Source organism: Cibotium barometz, chromosome 44 (assembly GCF_041138505.1).
Source record: "Cibotium barometz isolate CiBa-2024 chromosome 44, ASM4113850v1, whole genome shotgun sequence".
Taxonomy (NCBI): Eukaryota; Viridiplantae; Streptophyta; class Polypodiopsida; order Cyatheales; family Cibotiaceae; genus Cibotium; species Cibotium barometz.
In genome coordinates this window covers 27,554,217-27,578,657 of record NC_141089.1, presented here as the reverse complement: position 1 = coordinate 27,578,657, position 24,441 = coordinate 27,554,217, and the positions used below count along the sequence as shown (strand labels likewise).

The 24,441-nt window shown below is 47.4% G+C and overlaps 1 protein-coding gene across 1 annotated transcript in view; it reads right to left on the bottom strand.

Moving 5' to 3' along the window:
- Positions 1–18,746, bottom strand: part of LOC147613144 (SUMO-conjugating enzyme SCE1-like) — a 41,342-nt gene extending 22,596 nt beyond the window's left edge. Inside the window, exons 1-2 of the mRNA XM_086782428.1 lie at positions 18,575–18,746; positions 18,350–18,433 (exon numbers count right to left, since the gene is read on the bottom strand). Coding sequence (XP_086638554.1) covers positions 18,350–18,433; positions 18,575–18,643 — 153 coding nt within the window. The 5' untranslated portion in view covers positions 18,644–18,746. The remainder of the gene's footprint in view (positions 1–18,349; positions 18,434–18,574) is intronic.
- Positions 18,747–24,441: the final 5,695 nt, after the last annotated feature.

Here is a 24,441-nt window from a genome sequence, read left to right as displayed (position 1 = left end):
TCATGGGGGCCCTCTGCTCCAAAAAGCCGTGTAAAGGTATAATCAAAGGCCTCGAGCGCTGTCTAATGCCAAGGCGACTCAGCCGACTGCGGATAGATGAAATCCGTGAGGCCCTAATCGGCATAGGTCTCCTCTGTGATGCTCGAGCGAGGTCAGTGCTCAACGCTCTCCGGACTGCAGGTGAGCGCCAGGGAACTGCCAGGGTCTCCCGGGAAGGTGAGGCAGGCGGAGGGGGAGGAGGGGGAGGCGAGGGAGGTGGAGAGGGAGCCGCTGCCGAAACCGGAGCGGGGGCGGGAGGAGGCAAAGGTGGAGACGAGGCGGTGGGAGGGGACGGGGGTGGGGGGGGTGAAGAAGGGGGAGCTGGCATCTCCTGGTCCTCGGTCGCTGCAGGGGTCTCCTCCTGAAGGGGAGCAAAGCTGTTCCTCACGGGAACCCAGTGAGGCTGAGACTGTGGCTGCTGCTGCACAGCGGTCTCTGGGCGTGCTGCTGTGGCCGTCTCCCTCGGCGGCGCCCCTATCCAGGCTGCCACTCCGAGGTCTCTGTGGCCTGAGCAGGTGTCCCTGAGGCAGCCTGCCGAGCCGAATCTGTGGGCGGGCCATCAGTAGCCTGCTGCTGTGGTGAGGGTCGAGGTCTCCTGCGAGGGCAGGCCTTGGCCACATGACCGACCTGCCTGCAAATGAAGCACTGGTTCGGGAGCCCCGAGAACTCCACTCTCTGATCTAACCACCCCCCCCCCCTATCCTAGGTAGCTGAATGACCTTAGGAAGGGAGGAGATGTCAGACACCAACACTCTGACCGAAGGTAGCCCCGCTGCTTTGGCCACCACTGAAGCTGCTGAGGGGCCCGTCTCTAGTACCGAGCCCACCAATGCTCCGAGCCTGGGGAGGAGCGGAAGATACTCCCGGCGGAGACCAGGGAAACAAACTGTAATATGGAAGAGGCGCTCTCCCTGCTCCGCCGCTGCTGGGTCAAATCCATGCTGCCAAGGTCTGAAGAAAGCCCGAGCACCCCTGATGTCCAGAGGACTCATGGCAAGGACCTTGGCAACGCTCTGGGCAGCCTCGAACTCGATCTGATAATGGCCCCGGCCCAGGAGCTGTACATCCAGGATCTTGCCCACATCTGCAAGAAGGCGAGCCTGAAGAAGATCCCTGATCTCCCCTCTGCTGGGGCGAGTGCCGACTATACGGCAGATGGTGGAATGAGCCTGGAGGCGTTCCACCTCTGCAGTGAGGCTCGCTTCCTCTTCCGGCGAAAGAGAAAGCCTGATGGGGATGACCTCGGGGGCGGGCGAGGGGGCTGCGGGTGAGTCCCTCTGAGGCGAGGCGGGAGGAGTCTCCATCAGAGTCTGAAGCTCAGGCGAAGGCGAGGCGAAGGCGGAAAACCTGCAAGAAACGGGCTGCACCCAAAGAGGCGGAAGACCGGATGAAAATGAAGAAAAACAAAACCCCCTGGGGGTGAACAACACGAAAGAGGAGGGAGAGGGGGAAAGCGAAGGAGAAGCCCTGGGGGGGGGGGGGCGGCAACAAAGCGAAAGGGAGGGGAGGCGGGGCGCTGCTGAAGGGGGGGGGGCGGGCGCGAACAGGCGGAAAGGAGGGGGGCGAACAGGCGACAAAGGGGAGGGGGGGGCGAACAGGCGAAGAGGGGGATGGGGGCGAATATACGAAGAGGCGGGGGACGATTGGCGAGGAGGGGGGAGGCGCAGCAGCGAGGCAGGAGGGGGGGGCGCAACAGCGAGCAGAGGGGAGCGAAGGCAGGCGGGGGGTGAAGAGGCGAACAGGCGGAGAGGTGGGAGGCGAACGGGCGACAGAGAGAGGGGGGGCGTGCAGGCGGGCGCACAATGCAGGGTGGAGGCGGGAGCTTCAGCGAGCTACGGGCGATTTTTCAACACAAAATGGCCTTTGCAATACCCAATCATTCTCTTTAACATCCAATTGCCTTCTATGCTTGTCGGCAGCCTTTTTATGCTTGTCTTGTGACCTTGTAATGGCTGTCCGCCACCTGAGCAAAAGCAATATCCAAGTCTCTTACATACTCATCAGCTGCAAATATCTCATCCTTTGTACGAAGGATGGGTGGCAAAACCACCTTACCATAAACAATCTCAAACGGGGCCTTTCCCGTAGATGCATGCACCGTGTTGTTGTATGCAAATTCCACAAGCGGTAAGTACTTCTCCCAAGAAGACTTGTGATCCGCCACATAACATTTCAAGAGATCCAACACGGCTGAATTTGCAGCCTCACTTTGTCCATCCGTTTGAGGGTGATAAGCTGATGAGAAGTCCAATTTGGTGCCCATATTATCAAATAAGGCCCGCCAAAAGAGACTTGTAGTCCTGGGATCTCTATCTCCCACAATGGACTTCGGCATTCCATGATGTTTGAACACTTGTGTAAGATATATTTTAACCATATGCTCAGCTTTGATGGTCTTTTTGACCGGCAAGAAATGAGCTTGCTTGCTAAACCTGTCCACAATTGTCCAAATTGCATCATTACCCTGTTGGGTACGTGGCAAGTCCATAATGAAATCCATTGTAATACTTTCCCATGGCTGCGTGGGAATAGGCAATGGCTGAAGCAAACCTGGTGCCTTTTGCCTATCAAATTTCACCTTTTGACAGGTGATACATGCACGTACATGTGCCTCTATGTCCTTCCGCATACCTGGCCAAAAGAAATACCGCTCAATCATGTGCGTAGTAGGCATTATGCCTCTATGACCAGCATATGGAGGAGCATGGCACTCATCCAAAACCTTTTGCCTCATGTCAGACACCACACATAGGCAATTATCTTTCATGAGATAACCCTCTTTGATCAAATATGAGGCATGTGCATGACCAGCCATCAAATCAGCCCAAATAGTGGCAAAATCATCATCCATATGATACAAATCACGCATGGTAGACAAGTCCCCATGAGAGGCAACCGAGATAGCTGCTACATACGGCTTTCGTGACAATGCATCGGCCACTACATTCTTCTTTCCCGGGGTGTGCAAGATCTGAAAATGAAACATAGAGAGGAAATTGGCCATTCTCATATGCTTCTCTGACAATTTAGTTTGAGTAAGAAAATATCTCAAACTCTGGTGATCTGTCTTCACAGTGAAATCAGCCCCAAGAAGGTAATGTTTCCATATAGTAAGTGCATGAATTACAGCCAAGAGCTCTTTCTCATAAATGCCAAGAGATAGCTCTGCATCATGCAATCTACGACTCTCATAAGCCACGGCATGTCCCTCTTGATTAAGGACAGCCCCTATGCAATTTCCAGATGCATCACATTCCACACAAAAAGGCTTTTGCAAATCTGGAACGATCAACACTGGACCATGAGTAGTTGCATCTTTCAATTTGAGAAATGCATCTCTCTCTACATTAGTCCATTTGAACACGGCCTTCTTCTTTGTCAAATCATGCAAAGGAGAAGCAATCCATGCAAAGTGCCGAATGAACCTGCGGTAGTAAGAGCATAATCCAAGAAAACTGCGGATCTCATGCACCGAACTCAATTCGGGCCAATTCCGAATTGCATCAATCTTTGCAGGATCCATCCGCACTCCATCTTTGGACACAATATGCCCAAGATAATGTATCTCTGACAAGAAGAACTCACTCTTCTTTGCATTTATGAAGAGTTTATGCTTATGGAGCTCTTCAAAAACAATAGCCAAATGAGCTTTATGCTCTTCTTCGGTCTTCTAGAAGACTAGGATGTCATCAAAGAAGACACCTGTAAATTTCCTGTACCCACGGAATATGCGATCCATCATTCTATTGAATGTAGCCGGGGCATTTGTAAGACCAAAAGGCATAACAAGATACTCATAAAGCCCAAATGCTGTCCTGAAAGCAGTTTTGTGTACATCCTGAGGGACTACACGCACTTGATGATATCCACTCTTGAGATCAATTCGGCTAAAGCATGCCGATCCATCCAACTTGTCAAGGATGTCGTCTACGCGTGGAATCGGAAACCGATTCTTGATGGTAAGCTTATTCAAAGCTCTATAATCCACACACATACGAAAGGATCCATCCTTTCGTATGTGGTAAGCTTATTCAAAGCTCTATAATCCACACACATACGAAAGGATCCATCCTTCTTTTGAACCAAGAGGACGGGTGAACAATATGGAGAAGAGCTTGGCTGAACCAAACCCTTCTCAAGAAGCTCATTCACTTGCTTCATGATCTCCTCTTTTTGGGATGCACTTACACGATAGGCTGGCCTATTAGGTGGTGAGCTACCCGGCACAAGATCAATGCGATGATCTTCCGGTCGTACAGGTGGTAACTCATTTGGTAACTCATCAGCAAAACAATCATTGTGCTCTTGCAAAAATTTCAGCCTATCATTACAAAGAGTGTTTACATGTACATTAGTTTTCTCAATAGGATCTCGTACAAAAATCAAGTACGCAAAAATACTCTTTTTCATTACTTTCTTAATTTGTACATGAGATACAAGGGGAATGGTATCACCCTCTTCACCAGCATCAATTACATGTTCTCGGCCTTTATGTATGAAGGTGATCCTGTTAGTCTTGTAAGCCTTGCACGGATCAATACGTGTATGCCAAGGCTTTCCAAGCAATACATCACAGCCATTCAAAGGCGCCACAAGAAAATCCTCATGATCCACATAGCCTTGAATGTGTATGCGCAACTTGCCAAAAATAGGCATGACCTGCACTTCTCTACCAACAAAGGCAGCCCCTGCTTCAATTTGAGGACCCATGTCCTCCACTTCAATACCCAAAGCAGCTGCCATCTGAGTGGATATGAAATTCTCCGATGCACAATCATCAAACATGAACAAAGCGGGTTGATCTTTGAGCTGTCCCCAAGCTTTACATACAACCCTATCTTTGCTATCATGTGAAGTGTTGCCTTGCACATCCGGAACCATATGCACATTAGGCTTCGGTACATTAGCATTTTCAGCTTTGTTCTTCTTATTTGGGCATGCTCTTGCCATGTGCTCAGTGCTGCCACAAGTAAAGCATTTGCCTTCACGCATATATTGCTCCTTCTTCTCAGCACTAAGACCAAAGTTTGCCGGCTTATAAGGGCGCTTGTTAGCAAACTTATTTTCAGCTTTTGGACCTAATTTGGCTTGGTTTTGGTCCCTTTTAGGTGGCTGTCCATCATTTTGCAGGTTTTGGACAGCCCTCTCTTTGCCTTGAAATGAGGGTTTAGCCTTATTGGATCGACTCAATTTGAGTTCCAATTGCTCGGTGGCGGTGGCGGCTGCGATTAATTGGTGTAAGGTATGACCAGGATACATTTGTAATCCCGCTTTGTACATGGGTTGCAATCCCGATTGAAACCTTCTCTTCCTTTCCGCCTCGGTGACATGCATAAATGGAGACACCTCCAAAAGCACTTTCCAAAACTTTTGTACATATGCATTTACCGATTCCCCCTCATTTTGCTTTACCCAATCCCACTTCATTGTTATCTCATTCAATGCATTGGGAGGCAAGAATTGAGCATAAAACCTCTCCTTGAACTCTTCCCATGATCTAACGGGATTCGGTGAGAGCTTCTCCGTGAGCCACCAATGGGCAGCAGTGCCTTTCATGAACATGCTTACATGCCGGATCATGGATTTCTGAGTGAAATCCTCATCACTGAAAGCAATATCAAACTGGGCAATAAAAGCAAGTGCCTTTGATGCATCGTATTCCCCATGATATGTGTCAAACTTCACAGATTTGTCTACGGCTTTGAAGTCACGAGACTCTGATGCATGTGTGTGCATCTCAACATGTTTTCCCCCATGTTTGTCCATTGGGACAGCTCCTGTGACTGGCATCATTTTTGGACCAAAAGGTGATGCATAAGGCATAGATACATGTGCCCTGTAAGCATGAGGCATGGCTGGCCCCTCAACATGCATTGATACATTTTCAGCCATAACTTCTCCCTCACGAGCACACTCGAAGGCATGAGTGGCATGAGAGATACGCGGAATACCTGCACCAACAGAAAATTGCAACCCATGTTGCATGTGTTGTGCATGTACATTTTCAGCCGGCAATGGCATTTGACATACATTTTGACCACTGCCATAAACATTGTATCCTTCACGAGCTACATGAGGTATTCTTGCATGGCGTGAAGTCACTGATTGTTCCTCTCCCATCGCATGGAGGTTCATCCTCTTAGACATAAGTTCTTGTTCGGGCACCAGTGGGGATTCCAAGACATGTGGGATGGTTGCCTTTTTTGCATAGGCATCCTCGGTACGAGCCAAGTATGCACGTGCTGCATCCCTCGGTTGCATGTGCAACTCTTGAGCAATCATTGCCATTGCATGATCCATATAAGATTCAGCTTTCTTGGCCTTCAAACGATCATGTACCAATGGATCCTCGCGGCGATAGAGGATAGAGATTCAATTCTTCTTGTTGTGCATAGAGGAGCCTGCATACGAGTAAGTTCAGCCCTCAAAACTATGGACTCTTCTTCTTGCATCTTCTCTTTGCCACGGGACGGCTGTCCCACATATTCATGTTCCCTATTGTGCACCACATGAGTTTGCTCATCCTGTAAAGCATTGGAGGCATGCATTTCATTGTCCCTGCCTCTTGTATTAGCATCTCCAACATTCATTGTATGGCTGTCCATAATGTTCTAAGTGTAGAGATAGCTAGTGTTCACGATGATCGTCTCTCACGATAGAAGTGAAAGAGAACCGTATGCTCTGATACCAATGTAACTTGGTTGAACACAATGCTAATCAATACACTTAAATACACTAAGATTTGAAGGACACTTGCTCAAATACAAGAAGTAAAATTGCTGAATTTGACAAGAGACACACAATGAGCCGGAACGGCCGACCCCTCCCTTGAGTAAATTGTATTACTATTGGAGAAATTCAATACATAGCTTCACGGGCATCCATTGCCAAATCCTCCATGCCAATGCATATGAAATTCAGCATTTAGAAAACAATGGTATGTCGATATAGATCACCAAGGAGCTGCCTTGATGCCCGGCCCGACTTCAGTGCCCATATTCTCTACCATTGGCTCTATGTTCTACCAAGCAAGGTAGCAACATCTTCAAGAGCACATAGGACAAGAGAAATACTACACAGGGCGGCTAAACAAGGAGTCCTGCCCTTCTACTGAGTAAGTAATGACAACACATTGTCCAATTAGCTTACCAGTCTTCATAGAAGTTGTTGCAAGCGGAAGCCTTCGCATTGGAAGCTTTAGAAGTGTTGATATCTTCGATTTGCCGCAATCCTTTGCGACAAAAGTCTTCAAGAGGATGAAGGGAACCTTGGAAAAGCTTCCCCTATGGTTCAACTTGAGAAAGGAAGGCTGAAATTAGGGTTTTCAGCAAAAAGACCAGAAATTACAGCAAAAATGAGAGCTGTTTTGCTGAATTTCAGTCATTGGGAGTGAGTAGGAGAGTGATTAGCACTTGGAAACACTCTTGGAGGCTTGGAAAACACCCTAGCAAGTTGGGTATGGCTATGGAGAGCTTGGAAATGGAGAGAAATGGTGGAAAAACAGAGTTTTCAGCCTCCAAAAATCCTCATGAAGAGAAAACACGAATTTCTCTTAATAAGTAAGTGAATTGGGGTCCAATCAGGTGAAGGGACATGGGGAGATGGCCATTTATGAGTAAAAGGGGAGGATCAGGTCCTGGACATTGAGTCTTGTCCACCTCGGGACTTCAGTGAGTGTGAACTTGAAAGAGGTCATAATTTATAAGTGACTTTTGGGCGCCCAAACTTTAATGAAATGGGAACGCACTCACTTATAAATATTGGCTAAGTCCTAAGGGCTATTTGAGCCTAGATCGGGAAATACTTACCACCTGTTCACATGCCACACAACCATGTCAGCAGACAGTTTCACACGCACGGTTCACGGGCGGGCGTCCCCTTACCCGGAACTACACATAGGTCATGCAGGCATGAAAACAGCATGCAATTTCATTTGCAGGCAAGCACATAAAGATGCTATGCAATGCAGCATTGGCATGAGCAATTTCTGTTCATGAAACCATATAAGACCAGGCGTTTCCAGGCAAGTATATGCGATACCAGACCCAGTGGAAAGCCAATCCTCCAGGCGTTTCCGGGCATGTACACAAAGGCACAAGTCCCAGCGGAAAGCCAAGTCCTCCAGGCGTTTCCGGGCATGTACACAAAGGCACAAGTCCCAGCGGAAAGCCAAGTCCTCCAGATATTCCGGGCATGATAACATCAAGTCCCAGCGGAATATCATATCCAACTATACAGCATGACACGTGTCAATCACCTGCATAGGCATATTCCATAAGCCATGGACACCAATCCAATATGTACATAGGTGAAAGCAAGAGTGAACCATTTGGGTGGCCAAATGGTGACAGCTAGCACATCAGCACTCTTCCTGGTCCCAGAAGCATCACCGTGGGAATATGCGACAAGGCCATGGATGAACCTCTTCCGCATATCACTCCATCCATCGGCTATTAGGGACACTCCATTCCTTGCCCATTGTCGCTTCGTGTTTTCTGTAGATTGCTCCACAAGCCTCTTCTCCTTCTCTAGCAATGTGGTGCGCAAGGACTCTGATGATGGGGACGCATAGTTTGGACCATACTCCCCTATCTTCTTCACCATGACCTTGAAGTAGTCCGATCTATCCACAAAAAATGAATAATTTAATAACCGATCAACTTCAAAGTTCAAAGTTCAAGTAACTTGTAAGAGGAACATTGTAAAATGATAGATCTTAAGCTAGACATCTTAATTCTTGATTACCTAGTAGCATGGAAAGCAATGTGGTCATGAAAGAAGAAGTGGGCTATGGCCATATCCACCTCGTCCTTCTTCTTGGGATCCCAACTACCCTCAAGAGTACTTTGTTGGCGTGAGTATGTGGATGCGGTCGGCATGGAGAAGGTTGGTGTTGGGGCCCGTTCTTGTGGGACAAGTGATGCGCCCACAGATGCCAATGAAGTGGAGACACATGACTCTGTATCAAGATATGCTCTCTCTCTCTCTCTCTCTCTCACACACACACACACACACACACACTCACGAGCATATATTCACACAAAGCCCTTTGTACTGAGTTTTTGTCAAACCTCTGGAGATGTAGGGCAAACTCAGCCATAATGAAGCCTAGCACTAAGGGAAGTAGTAAATAGAAAGAATTAGTACAGCAAATAAGTCTGCCTCATCTAGGAAATAACAAGAAAGTGGTACGGGAGCCAAATCTGAAGCTGTCATCATTGATCTAACCAATAGGACCAAACCTCATAAGATAAAAAACTGTCCAAATCAGAAAACGCTGATGTAGGTCCCTTCCTCCCACCAAAACGCAGTCCTCAGAGGCTGGACAGCACCCGAAAATCCTCCTGCAGCAAAAAACGCAGAAGCTTCTGTCGACCGTACCTCCAACCTTGAGGCCACCAGAAGAGGGAAGCAAAAAATGCAGATTTGATATAGAGAGTCTGAAAAGGCAGCCATACGGGGCTTGGGAATATGCTGTAAGCGGGTGCAAGAGGGAAAGGCATCAACTAGGACTGTAGCTCGGGCTCTCCTCAAGAAAAAAACGCACAATCTCAGAAGAAGAAGTGTCCACCACAAGTACCAAGGTTGCCACCAAGGCCAGAATCACCACAAGTCCCCCTCTGCAATAGGTAATGTCCACTGGAGAGGAAAACACAGCCAAACAAGGGGCTGCAGACCTGAAAATACAGGCCGACCAGTTCCACACTCCTAGTAGAGAGAAACGCTGATGAAAAAGTACCTTCAGGCTGAAAGCGATGACGCCCAAGTGAAGGCAGAGTGACCAGCAGCAACTGTCCAGAAAACGCAGCAACAAGAGGGCTGCAAATCTGGGAAAAACGCAGAGAGGAAGGGGCTGTAGATAGGGCAAAATCTGGGGCAGCAGAGAGAACTCTGAACCGGGAGCAATGATACCATGAAAGAGTGCGCAGAGCGGAAGCAAGATGAGCACTAGAGTGTGCTGATCTGAGAAGTGCAAGAGAGAGAGCGATATGAAGCAACTATGAATATACTACAATGAAAGCAATCCCGAGCAAGAGACATAAAGGTCTCATAAATGAGGGATACAAGAGATCATAGTCCAGGGGATGTGGGGGACGGACCTCCTCAACTTTCAAGGCTCAAGTGGGAAGCTCAAGTGGGAAGCTCATTGGCTCAACACTCAACTTTCAAGGCTCAAGACTCAAGTGGGCATTGGGCAAGGCTCAAGCTCTCCTCAAGCCTCAAGCCTCAAGTGGCATTGGGTAAGTTGTAATTTCAAGTTGTCACTTGTAGTCTTGTTGCTCTCCTACACTCACCTCTTGCTCTAGCCTCTCCATTGGCAAGCCTCTCCTAGTACCTACATCTCTCTCCTACACTCACCTCCATTGCTCAAGGCTCAAGCCTCTCCTACATCTCTCTCCTACACTCACCTCCATTGCTCAAGCCTCCTACATCTCTCTCCTACACTCACCTCCTCTTGCTTTAGCCTCTCCTACATCTCTCTCCTACACTCACCTCCATTGCTCAAGCCTCCTTGGCACTTGCCTCCATGGCATCTTCATCGCGACCATCCCCCGCACCTTGTTCTGGCGGCGCCAATATGAATAGAGGAAGGAGGACTGAAGGTTTCTACACCCACTATTGGGCACTGATGACGTTAGTGGGGATGTCGTAGTATCTAGTCAATACTATGCATAATGGAGTTGATAGTTATATAGTCTTGTGGGTTGACTACCATGAGTATATAACATGCACGTTCCTAAAAGGTGAATTTAGACATGTTCCTAGATTCATCTAGGTATATATATATATATATTTCTTAGATGAGGCAGACAAGTTGGATCGTGGTAACTTTCAGTCATGGAAGTTGCAGGTTACTTCTATTCTCAGGGAGTATGGTTTGGAGTTTCTCTCGTACAAGAATCGGTGCTTGCGGACCTTGCCTTTGCGGAGGATGTGTGTCGGTGGAGGAAAACTGATGGACAGATCTATGCCTTTCTCCTCCTGAATTGTCAGGATTTGGTTCTTCGACACTTCATCTATGCTCCTTATGATACTTCTACTTTCTATGTGTGGCAGTTGCTTTGTGACCTGTATGGTGACGCCAGTGATCGGCAAATGGTTTCTACTTCTGGGTGCTATGCACCTAGTGATCTTGTGGATACTTCGTTTGGAGATGTTCCTGCAACGAAGGATAGCGGGCTAGTTTTGCTCACTGCATCTGAGCAGTTTGTTTCTCATGTTGCCTTGCCTTCAGTTTTTGTGCATACTTCTCCTTGCCAAGATGATATCTCTGGTAATGTTTTTGAGGAAGATAGTGGGCTATCTTTGCTCACAGCTTCTGAGGGGGATTTGTCTCCTATTGCTTCACCTCCGACTCGTTCTTGGACAACCAGTGACCAAGATGTGTTGCTGGTCCCTTTGCCTTCTATGGAGGAGCTTGCTTCTACATTGTGTGATGCTATTGAGGAGGCTACTACTACTTCAGTTACCACTACTGTGAATGTTCCTATTTCCCTTACTCTGTGTGAGGATTCTGGATTGTGGTCGGGTGTGCCCGTGATCGTGCTCAGAGGCTGGGGCACAGTGGTACTTCCAGGGCTTGAAGGATAGGGACTTGGATTTGGTTGGGCTTGTGGAGTCCCGACATCAGTTTTCAGAGGGGGCAGTTGAGTTCTTACACCATCTGGCGATTTTGAGGGTATTATATTCTTGGAGCTACAGGCTTCTAGGGATTTCTATGGCATTGTGTTTACATTTGGGTTTGGCAACAATATTTGGAGCAATATGACGCAGCCTACATGGTTGTTTTCTTCTAGAGGAGCAGTGTACCTAGTAGCTTGTTCTGTTGCTTTTGTAGCTGAGTTGCTGTGGAGATTGCTTGTGGAGCTTTCCTGGTACCTGTTGTTGCTGCATTCTTTTGTCTTTAACAGAAGACGACTTCTTCGGCTTTTCAGAGATTGTTCAACATCTGGTGCTGAGAGGGGGTGTTTGCATATTCATCCCCATATTCTGCCCATGTATTGTGTCCATATTTGATCCCTTTTATGGCCCTTGGTTGTGGGTTGGCCACCCCTATTTTTTCCCATTTTTTTGGTATTTTTCTAGTCGGCCACGTCTTGTGCTCGTCGGCCAGCCCTTCATGACCTATATATAGGTGGGCTAGCCTCTTCACTTTTGTCATAGCTTGGTCATCTCTTGTATCCCTCACTTATGAGACCTTTATGTCTCTTGCTCGGGATTGCTTTCATTGCAATATATTCAGCATAGTTGCTTCATATCTCTCTCTCTCTCTCTCTCTCTCTCTCTCTCTCTCTCTCTCTCTCGCACTTCTCAGATCAGCACACTCTAGTGCTCATCTTGCTTCCACTCTGTGCACTCTTTCAAATCAAACAAAAGCATGGTGACCGAGAGGTACTTGGACAAGACAACCAGTAACAGCACATGATAGACACGCAAACCTTGCCTTTTCCCACCTCTGGGATCAGGCTCCAAAAAGCCTTATCTTGGTGCCATTTCACTGGCCTATCTTGGGCTGCCTTAATATCTTTACGGATTGATTGCATTTGCTGGTCCATGTCATCAAGCATTTGTCATCACACGAGGACTTGTCTGGGATGCCTTAGAAGGATGCCACAGGTGAGGAATTTGCAGCACAGGACAGCACGTATGCCTTTTTCATATGACGGTTCCCTCATGTATCAAAACAAGCTATGTCTCAATGATGAGTTTCAGGGCTTGCATCAGAATGTGCAACCCCTCATTTGGTTTGCAAAAAAAGGTCACTCACATGGCCTTACAGTTAAACAAATCTGATGATGACAAGAAGGCCCACTCAATTTAACCACATCGTCTTGCTTGCACAGAGTGAAGAATTAAATCACGACGATGGGAAACCCAAGACTAAACAACCCTAGACTCCCAAGCCATAGGCCCACATGCTTCTAGGAATAAGGGGGGCAGACTACGGGAGCAACCCCAAGGCAACCATCCATAGCCTCTAGCTCCAAGCCTACCACATCAAAACCCTAGACTCCCAAGCCATAGGCCCACTGCTTCTAGGAATAAGGGGGGCAGACTACGGGAGCAACCCCAAGGCAACCATTCATAGCCTCTAGCTCCAAGCCTACCACATCAAAACACCCAAGCTTTCTCCATATTAGAAAGCTGACATATATGATTCCTCAAGAGGGCTACGTTGAACCGATGGGCAGTTCATTCAGGTTATGAAAAGGATGGGTATTATGCTGCAGCTAGCAGATATTTGTCTCGGCAATTTCAGGTTTCCAATTCCATGAGGAGTTGGAGCCTGGAGGATTGAAGGATGGTTTATGTTCTTCAAGGACCTGAGAAGATTTTGTCTTGTTCCCATGGTCATTTGTTGGAGGAATAGCAGCTTCAGTTGAGCTGGTTCCGGGATACGTATGTGGATCTAATAGACAGGTATAAACAGAGACAGTTGAGACACGTAGCTCACTTCTTCATTTATTTCGTATAGTCCATTCATTCATTTAGTCCGTATGACATCAACAAGAATCTATCCATATAGTCCATTCTTGCACGTTGATTCTACTAAACTGGGCATATAGCAATTGATGTTGCTGCTAATGTGTATGCTGCTACCTTGGCCGTACATTGTTAGCACCAACAAGCCATATAGTTTTACAAGTCTCTGTTGGGACTAACCGGTGCAAAGAGATAAGCATTATGGTTGGTAGCTTCCTTGTAGGGGTGTCTAATGAACGTGTGTTGTGAGGACTTTGTCACTCTTTCATATCTAAAAGAATGAACAAACAGCATAAAAAGCAAAAAGCTTTAATTATGAATCATCCTAACCATATCTTGTAATATTATTAATAACTTATTAGCTTTTCACACACATTAATATTTACAAGTCTCGAACGTCCAAGATGATTAATCCCTATGATCTGGCTTATAAATAATTCACATGCAAATAAATCCACGCAATGTCCATGCTTAGAATCTATTCACGCACACACATGATCCACTATCATGCATGACTCAAACGTCTTTCTAGAAGGAATGAGACTTGATCTGCTCCTGCGAGCTCCGCCTCTCCCCCTCCCGCTGCTTCTCGCCATCGCGCCCCCCCCCCTCTCCCCCCCGCCTGTCCCCCGCCTTCTCCTCCGTCCTCTCCCCCGCCTCCTTCTTCGCACCCTTCCTCGCCATCTCTCCCCCGCCTTCTGCCTCGCATCCTCCCCCGCCATCGCTCCCCCGCCTTCTTCCTCGCATCCTCCCCCGCCTCCTTCCTCGCGTCCTCCCCCGCCTTCTCTCCCCCCCGCGCCTTCTCCTCCTCCGCCTCCTTCCTCGTTTCCTCCCCCGCCATTTCTCCCCCCCGCCTCCTTCCTCGCTTCCTTCCCCCGCCATCTCTACCCCCCACGCTTTCTCCTCCGCCTCGCTTCTCTCCCCCGCCATCTCTTCCCCCCCCGCTGCGCGGCTCTTCCCCCCCCGCCTTCTCCCTCTCCTCCCCTTCCGTCTCGCCCCTCCCCCCACCGCTATCCCCCGCCTCAGCTCCCCCCTCCCCCCCCCGCCCCGCCCCCGCTATCCTCTAACCTTCCGCCTCTCCGTTTCCTCGTAGGGCTGTGTCCCTCCCGTTGGTGACCCCGGTTTCTGGCCTTTTCCCTCTCGAGGACTCCATGGAAGCCGCTCCGACTACCCCTGCCGATTCCGGTCTCCGTCTGGAGTTCACAGCTGCAGATCATCAGCTGTTTGTTTCCACAGTATCCGCTCTTGAGGCCTCCTCCTTGGTCTGCAAGATAGTGGGTAGCCGTCCGATGCGGAGAGAGCTTCGCGATCTTCTGCAAGGCAGCCTCGTTGGCGTGCCTGCCAAGATCGTCAGCGTCGATTTTTTGGGACGTGGCTACTATCAGGTGGATTTCGAGTCCCCCCAGGCAGCTCAGATGGTGCTGGCTCGGAGCCCCATTGCCCTCCGCTCATCCCGGGCGTTCCTGGCGCGATGGACTCACGGTTTCGACCCCGCTTCTGACCCGCTAGCAGGCGCGACAGGTTTTCCCATCACTATCTGCTTTCCTGGACTCCGTAGGGAGTACTTGCCCCTCTTGTCATCCATTGGCAAGGCGTTCGGGCAGGTGGTGGAGACGCCTCAGACAGCGGCTTCAGTGATAGCTCGGGCAGCAGGACTCCCGGCCATTCGTGTTGTGGTTCCGTCACCGGAGTCCCTCCCGAAGACGATCCTCCTCCCTTGTCTTTCTGGAGGACATCTGATACAGCGCGTGGAGTATTCGGGCCTCCCCGGCCAGTGCTACACCTGTCGGGAGATGGGCCATCTTGCACGCGCCTGTCCCCGCAAGGGGGTTCATCCTTCACGCTCTGCCGCCTCTCGACCCCCTGCAGGAGACCCAAGGGGTGGCCATCCACCTCAGAGACCGGACATCCCTGGCTCGTCTCAGCAGGCGCCATCATCTGACGAGCAGGCCCCGGCGGAGGATGCCGCGCAGACCCAGGAGGCTGGCGGATGGCAGGAGGTTCGCCGGCGGAAACGCTCGGCCCGCAGGGACCGTCGCAGACGCCAGCAGGCAGCACAGGCTGGCGGACAGGCACCTACCCGCACTTATGCTCCAGTCAAGGATAGGCGGCCAGCAGGTCCCACCCCAATGGACGAGGATTCAGACTCAGTGCCCGTTGAGGCCGCCGGTGGAGCCCCCCACGTGGAGACCCCGCTCCCGCCTCCCCCCGCGGGGGGCCCCGCCCCCTCCATGGAGCAGATTCCTGAGGATCCCGGGCCGCACTCTGCGACCCCCGGCTCCTCTTCCCCTCACCCGGAGAGCACTCCTTCCACCCCCCCCTCTCCCCCCAGCCCCCCCCCTCCCGCCTCCCCCGGCGGCCCCCCCTGACACCTATCCTCTGGCAGATGCCTCTCCATCCTCTCCTCGCTCTCCCCCCTCCTCTCCGCGAGCCCCCATCCCTCCCTCGGCCTCTCCAGGATACTTCGCCAGACCACCCACTGCCCCGGGGCAGCGCAGCTGGGTAGGCCAGAGTTCAGTCCAGCGGCTGTTCCACCGTCACTCCGGGCCGGTGGAGATGGCGATCCTAGCTTCGCCTGCCACAGAGTTCTCTCCAGCCTCCCCTGGGGGGCCCCCGCGAGTGATGGGGCTCCCAGTGGATTACGGTTTTTTCAGGTGCCTCCAACTAGATGCTGGCCCGTTCGAGACACTGGTCGCGCCCTTGCGAGTTTGCGTGGTGTGCCATCCCTCTCGTTCTCCTTCAGTGGTGAGCAGCATGGTGGCCTTCTCCTTTCCTCTCAGTGTTGCCCCAGACACAGCATGGGATTGCAACTCTATAGAGGAAGTTTTGCGTGATCAGATACTGGAGTTTTCTCACCACTTCAGTGACTTGGGGCTCACGGACCTATTGCAGACCCGATTACACTCAGCCCGCATGAGCTTGTTTGGTATAGGAGATTGGCGGGCGGATCCGGTCCACACCTCAGTTGAGGCGGTGCTACTGATTCTCCTCCATGCCGCCCCGAGGGTGCAGCCTACCTTTAGATACATATATGCAGAGGATTGGTCTCACGCCTATGCCCTGAACAGGGCGAAGGCGGAGTGGGGCTGGACACAGAGACAGGTCACCCTCTTTTTGGAGAGACTCCGCACCTGGACAGACAGTGACTATTCTCCCTCCAAGCCAGCGCCCAAGACTCACAGAGTGGAGGGCAGATCATCCGGGCCGGCTGAGAGGGGTGAGCCAGTGGCGGCTGCTTCACTTGCCATAGCTCATCCATGAGGATCCTCTCATGGAACATCCAGGGTCTCGGTGGACATCGCTGCTACATTGGTCGGGGCAGACTTCGCCAGGAGATCCAGAGGGCCCTCGTTGGAGGACCCATAGATATCCTTTTCATCCAGGAACACCACCTTTCTGCCGGGCGTACCCGCACCTGCGGGAAGATCTTGCGAGGCAGGAGTCACACTTTTTGGTCACCGGCATATGGCTCCCAGGGGAACCAGGGTGGAGTATGCATCTCAGTCAGCGAGCAACTTCTATCCGAGGTTGTGGATTCTGGCACTCTGGTCCAGGGTCGAGCGCAGTGGATCATCCTTCGGGTTGGGGAAGACCGCATTGGCTTCCTCAACTTCTACGCCCCTAATGGGGCGACCGGGAGAGCCGAGTTCTGGAGCACCATTAGGCAATCCCTCCCCATGGCAGACCATTGGTGCCTAGGGGGGGATTGCAACATGCTGGAGGATGCAGAGGACAGGCTGGGGGGCAGCCACGAGACCATTCATGGACCGGAGCTCGCTGCCTGGGAGGAACTAGTGCGCAGGTGAGAGGCCAGGATCCGTGGACTCTCTCGGAGTTTGGCAGGTTGCAGGGATCACGGACAATGGGTCCAATTGTGTCTCCATGGGCAGGATGTTAGAGGAGGAGTTCCCCAAGATTGTGTGGACACCTTGTGCAGCACACAGCCTTGACTTGATGATTGAGGATGTGGGGAAGCTTGATTGGGCAATGGGTGAGCCATGTATTTTCAGCTGCATCTACCATGGTGAACTTTGTCACAAAGAGGCCAAAGGTTTTGAGCATGTACAGGGCCAATAGTGATCTTGAGCTTCTAAAGCCCTCCAAAACTCGGTTTGCATATATGTTTATTGTGGTGGAGAGACTAGTGAGAGTGCGACATGGCTTATTACGCACTATTGTGTGTCGTGAATGGACAGTATGGGAAGACAAGGATGAGCCCAAGTCTATAGCATTCTCTCGTATGGTCATGAGAGATACTTGGTGGCAGGATGTAGAGGGACTTGTGAAGTCACTTCAGCCCATGTATAGTGTCCTTCGGCTCACAGACATGGAGGGAAGTACCATTGGGCTGCTTTATGAGTTCATGGACAGAATTGGTGAAGCTCTCAATGATTTCACTACCTTGTCGCATGACAGGTGCTCAGCCTTGGGCTTTAACTTTAGTCTTTGAGTCTTTCTCTTGAGTCTTCCTGTAAGTTATTTTATAAATCTTAATCTCTTATGTATGTCACATGTAGAGTTCAAGATATTAAGGAGATCTGGAATCGGCGTTGGGATTGGTTTCATAAGCCAATCCATGCTGTTGCTCACATTTTGCATCCCTTTGGAGGAATGAGGAGCAATACCTCAATGAGGAGCTAGAGTCAAGATGGATCGAGTACATTACCAAGTTGGTGGGAGTGGGAGGTGATACACAGCTTATGAGAAAGCTCGAGTCAAATAGGCCTTTTTTTCCGGTCCCCAAAGACAATAACAAATCTCTCTCTCTCTCTCTCTCTCTCTCTCTCTCTCTCTCTCTCACACACACACACACACTTAAGCTTACCCCAGCTTTACCCGGGATGCTACACTGCCACAGCATCAAATTCACATTGCCATCTGCCTGAGATTCTGGCCTCGCCACGAAACCCTGCCAGAAGTGATCAATTCAAGAAAATCTCAGAATATGCATAGAGTATGCAGAAAATTTAGGGTTTTAGTCTGTCATGCATAGAGACCATACACGCTAGCTTAACGCAACCAAAGGTATTAGGTTGAGAGGCAAGCTTACATGGGGATGGTTTTTCCGCCAAGACTTGCGCTCCTCGGAGAGACGACCTCGGGCGATTCCTCCAGACATGGCGGCTTCGAAGAAAGAAAGAAAAACACAGAGAGCTCGCTACGAAAATAATATGGCTTTGCTTCTACGCTTCGAGTCCCAACAAAAAACGCAGGGAAAATCTGAATATAAAATTCAAAAGCGAAAAGTTTTTCTCGTCATTATTAGTTTATATTTGAATTTTCGTTGACATCCGCACCAAGAAGTCAATTAATCATCCGAGAATCTTGAGACTTTCTGTCCTGCCTTTATAAAGGCATTTTAATATAATTTGGTACACTTTTTTTTTGAGTGGGGGCAGAAAACATTTTTCCCAACCAGTGGAAAAAAGGAAAAGGTTGGAAAAACCTCTGTTTTATCTCTATATATATAACAGGGCGTGGATTTCGTCACCACATGTCTGACTTTTTTGAACATTCTCTTGCGACTACATGCTCGTCCACGTTCGTGACTGCATGCCCATCGCTTACACCTACACGGCCGCCTTATCTCATTCCTCCTCGCAGGTTGCACGGCTGCCTCATTCCTTCCTGCAGGTTGCAAGTTGCAGGGTGAGCCACCCTCATTAATGTGGTGCGAGGGAAGTTCAAATATGGTCCTCCTCCATTCGTTGGCTTGCCATTCGAGTGAGCTCCCCTGCGTGCGAGTCTACTCCCGCGTTCCGTTCTAGTGAGGCATCTCTCTCTCTCTCTCTCTCTCTCTCTCTCTCTCTCTCTCTCTCTCTCTCTCTCTCTCTCTCTCTCTCTCTCTCTCTCTCTAACACATCTTTTTTGTTTTTGTGTAGGGTATTGGAGACTATCCTCCCGACGGCCTGTCCCTCCTTTTGGTCTGGTGGGTAGCCTGGCCACATATTGCTCATCATATCGCCCTCTTGTTGGTTGGCCTTGCCGACGCATCGCGTATTGCTCATCGTGCCACCCTACTACTACTGGTTGGCCCTCTCGATGACGGCCTATCAACTCTATTTGGTCTAGTGGGTGGCTCTCTCTATCTTGGTGATTGGCATGCATGTCATGCTTATTGTTCATGCAACGGCTCTGGGCGTCGTGCTCGCATGCATGCATGTCGTGCTCGATGGGGGGAGAGAGAGAGAGAGAGAGAGAGGGGGGGGGGGGGGTACCTACGAGTTCAAGCTCTCCCTTTTTAAGCAAAGGGAAATTATTTAATGGTTATGTTGGGTCAATGAAGTTTTTTAAAAACGTGAGAAGAATTTTAAAATGTTTTTTAAATCTGAATAGCAAGTGTGTGTGTGTGTGTGTGTGTGTGTGTGTGTGTGTGTGTGTGTGTGTGAGAGAGAGAGAGAGAGAGAGAGAGATAAATAATTTAGTGTGTTTGTGTTTTGTTTGTGTTTGTGTTTGGGATGTGATTGTTTGTGTGTGTAAGAGAAGTGTGTGTGTGTGTGTGTGTGCCTTTTTTTTTAAGGTGAAAGTATTATGAAGTATTCTCTAATTTGAAATATGTTAAAAGTTTTTTAAAAATGTTTTTTAAATTTGACTAGCGTGTGTGTGTGTGTGTGTGTGTGTGTGTGTGTGAGAGAGAGAGAGAGAGATAAATATTTTAGTGTCTTTGTGTTTGTGTTTGGGGTGTGATTGTTTGTGTGTGTGTGTGTGTGTGTGTGTGTGTGTGTAGAGAGAGAGAGAGAGAGAGAGAGAGTTATTGCATTATATTGCCATGTGTGTGGTTGTGTTTGTGTGTGTGTGTGTGTGTGTGAGAGAGAGAGAGAGACAGAGAGAGAGAGAGAGAGAGAGAGAGAGAGTTACTGCATTATCTTGCCATATGTGGTTGTGTTTTGGGTGGGTGGGTGTGTGTGGGGGGGGTGGGTGTGTAAGAGAAGTGTGTGTGGGTGTGTGTGCGAACCTTTTTTTTAAAGGTGAAAGCATTATGAAGTATTCTCTAATTTGAAATATGTTGAAAGTTTTTTTAAAAATATTTTTTTAATTTGACTAGCAAGTGTGTGTGTGTGTGTGTGTGTGTGTGTGTGTGTGTGTGTGAGAGAGAGAGAGAGAGAGAGAGAGAGAGATATATATATTTTAATGTGTTTGTGTTTGTGATGTGTTTGCGGTGTGATTGTGTGTGTGTGTGTGTGTGACTAATCACATGCTCACATTTTTGCATTAAGAGAATGAGTTTGTTACATCTATTTATAGCTCTCATAGAGCTCTTGTCCACATGCTCCATGCACCCTTATGTCATCCATATGTTCATAAATGCCCACATGCTTGTGCACCCTTGCACTTTCCATGTGCCTACTTTTTGACCATTAACTCCCTTTTACATACTCCATGCACCCTTGTGCCATCCATGTGTTCATAAATGTCCACATGCCTTGTGCACCCTTGTACTTTCCATGTGCCTACTTTTTGGCCACATTGACTCCCTTTTACATTCATCTATTCACATCCTCTAATAACCTTAGTCTTCATCCATTCTAATTTCATGACATCCTAAGCTCCATCTACCTTGCTCCCACATACATGTGCCCCATACATGACATGACGGGCACCATATTTCAACAAATATATGGTTTCGTCCTCTCAAAACCATATATCAAAGCTAAATCATAGGCTATGAAACCCACACAAGTGAAGAACATCACAATAGCACCGTGAACCTCAAATCTCATCCAATGATGAGTGGATACCAATGAGGTCAAATCTATCCAAGAGAGTAAATCATCAAATATGTCAAAGAGAGTAAATCATCATCTAAAGAGTCAAATCCTTCATGGATAATCTCCAAAATAGCCCTTCACAAATGCACCAAGAAATTTCAACAAGCATCTAATTTCATGACATCCTAAGAGCATCCTAAGCTCCATCTACCTTGCTCCCACATACATGTGCCCCATACATGACATGATGGGCACCGTATTTTGAACAACACCCCCCTTGGTGCCCAAATGGGTCTCATCCCAAGAAGGATTATTGGAGAATAAATAGAACAAAACAATATACTCAATACTCAGGAGTGGGTCCAATCTGCCCCCACATAAGACTGATCCATGCTTCCTCTTGGTGTACTTAAATATATTTCATGAGTTTTTGGGGCTCAAAAATAGGATACTTTTACAAAAAATTTGACTTCCTCAAAAATAGTATTCTTAAAAAATGGCTTGTTTCAAAAATAGCTTTCTTGAGCATGCAAGCTACGCTTCCTTTTAAAAATAGGTGTGAGCCTTAAACCTTATAAAAGCGCACATGTCTTGGAAATTAAATATGCACTAGGGATATTTCACATCTCCCAATTAACATATATACATTGCTAATAAATATGAATAGAGTCCAAATAAATTAATGGTGCTTGTCGTCACAAAATCAAATATTATTTGTTGTGATATTCAAAATTTGTCTTCTCAAAGTATATTCCCGGATCGTCACCAGCTCGCCTCCATTATCCAGTGATCTACACTTACATCAACTATCCAATCAATTAATAAATTAATTGATGAAAATAAACATCCATATAAAATTTCATATCAATAAGACAATGCAACCAATACTTTCCATGCATGTACAGATTCAACTGCGTATGCATAAAGTAAGCTACGGTCACCCGAGTTAGAAAGGCATCCCAATACTTTCCACACATGTACGAATTCACCCATGTATGCATAAAGTAAGCTACAATTGCTCGAGTTAGAGAAAGGTGTCCCAATCTTAACCATCTAGGAGAATTCATAACATAAAAACATGGGAATATAAATATTCCATGAATTTCTTTAAGGATCCATAATTTACACAACATGGAAATATTCCATGAATTCATCCTCATAACATGCCTCGGGGATGACAAGCAACTATCCTCAGTTGTCACAAAATCATTAATAATATCATGGGCTAGAATCCCTATAAAATGTAATCAAGGATGGATAGGCGGCAAGGGCATAACCATTGAGAATCTTCAATTGGGTGACCTTTATATTTGACCAAATATCTATGATAAACATTGCCTTTTCTTTTGGTTGTTTGCTCACGGTCTAAATTAATATGTGGTTCTATGATATCTAAATCTTTATCTAATATAGGTGGGTCATCATATACTGGGGACCTCTAAATAGTTTTAGAAGACTAATGTGAAAAGAGTTATGAATATGCCAATGTGATGGAATATCTAGATGATAGGCATTGTCATTTATTTTGGTAAGAACTTTGAATGGGCCGTAAAATCTAGGGGCTAATTTTAATGGCAGGATGTTTGTCGACACTTTTGAGTCTTTTTTTTAAAACACGAAGCCATACATGATCACCTTGGTTGAAAGAAAATGGCTTGCGTTTCTTATTTGCTTGGGTAGTATATTTTGTTTGAGCTATTGCCTCATGCACTTGTTGCAATATACGGGTGTGATCTCTAGTGAAGTCGTCACTGTGTGAAATTCAAGAAGTAGGTGTCTGTGATTTATTACCATACACTACTTTAAAAGGAGCTTTTCTTGTAGCTGAGTGTGGTGTATTGTTGTAAGCAAATTGTAGTAAATGAAGATGTTGATCCCGATTTGTTGGTGTGGAGATTGTGTAAGACCTCAATAAATCTAAGACAGTATTATTAGTAGCTTCAGTCTAGCTATTACTTTTAGGATGAAAAGCACTGGTGAAATCAATTTTGGATCCTAGATTTGAAAATAAAGCAATCCAAAAGTGATTACAAAATCTAGAGTCACAGTTAGATACAATACCTTTAGGTAGACCATGGTGTGTAAATATGTTTGATTAAAAGATGTGCAGTTTGTGAAGCAGTCAATGCCTTTTTGTATGTAATGAAATATTCTTGTTTACTAAATCTATCAACAATAGTCCAATGCATATTATTTCGTGTAGATAAAAGGTAAACGAGTAATGAAATCTGTAGATATTTCTTGCCAAGGACCTTCTGGAATAGGCAAAGTTATAAGTAAGCCATGCTATTTTCCATAATGTCGCTTGACTCGTTGGTAAATAAGACATTCAAAAATAAAATTGGTAACATCATTCTTTACATTAGGCCAATAAAAATCATTGAGCACAAGTTTGAGAGTAGTAACGATTCCTCTATGCTAATGTAGGGTGGATTATGCAATTCTTCCAAGATAAGTTGTCTAAATGGAAGAGTTATGCATAAATGCTTTTCAAAGAAAAGAAATCAATCATGATATGGATAATTATCAATAGGCAATTAATTGTTAGAGTGCAATTTTAACCATACATGATGAAAATCAGGATCATTCTTATAAGTATCACGCATAGCATTAAAAGAATGCATATCAAGAATGGAAATGTTTGTAATTGAAGGACGTCTACTAAGTGCATCAGCTATCACATTTTCTTTTCCTGGTTGATATTGAATAAGGGGATGAAAACTTTGAATAGCTGATGCCCATTTAATGTGATGATCAGATATCAATGGTTGGGTGAGTATATGTCGTATACTATGCTGGTATGTTTTAATGAGAAATTTAGAACTCATTAAATAATGTTTCCATGTATGAAGTGCATGAATTACACCAAGAAGTTCTTTGCCATATGTACTATATCTAGTTTCGGATGGTTTAAGTTTTTGACTTTCATATGTAAGGGGATGATTGTATGGGCTACCATACCTCCAAGAGGGAACTCAATGTATTCACCTAAAGGAAGAGCAATAGAACACAACTGTCGTAGGGCACTTACCAATGCTTCAAACTTGAGTCCCTTAAGGCCTCCAAGCTCACTTGTTAAGCTCCAAACCTCTAAGCTCCACCTCCACGTTGTCACCGTAGAGTCACTCGCACCATCTCATAAGGCAATCACTCTCTCTCACTCTCCCACACAAGCATGAAACATACAAGCATAGAAAAGGCACAAGTA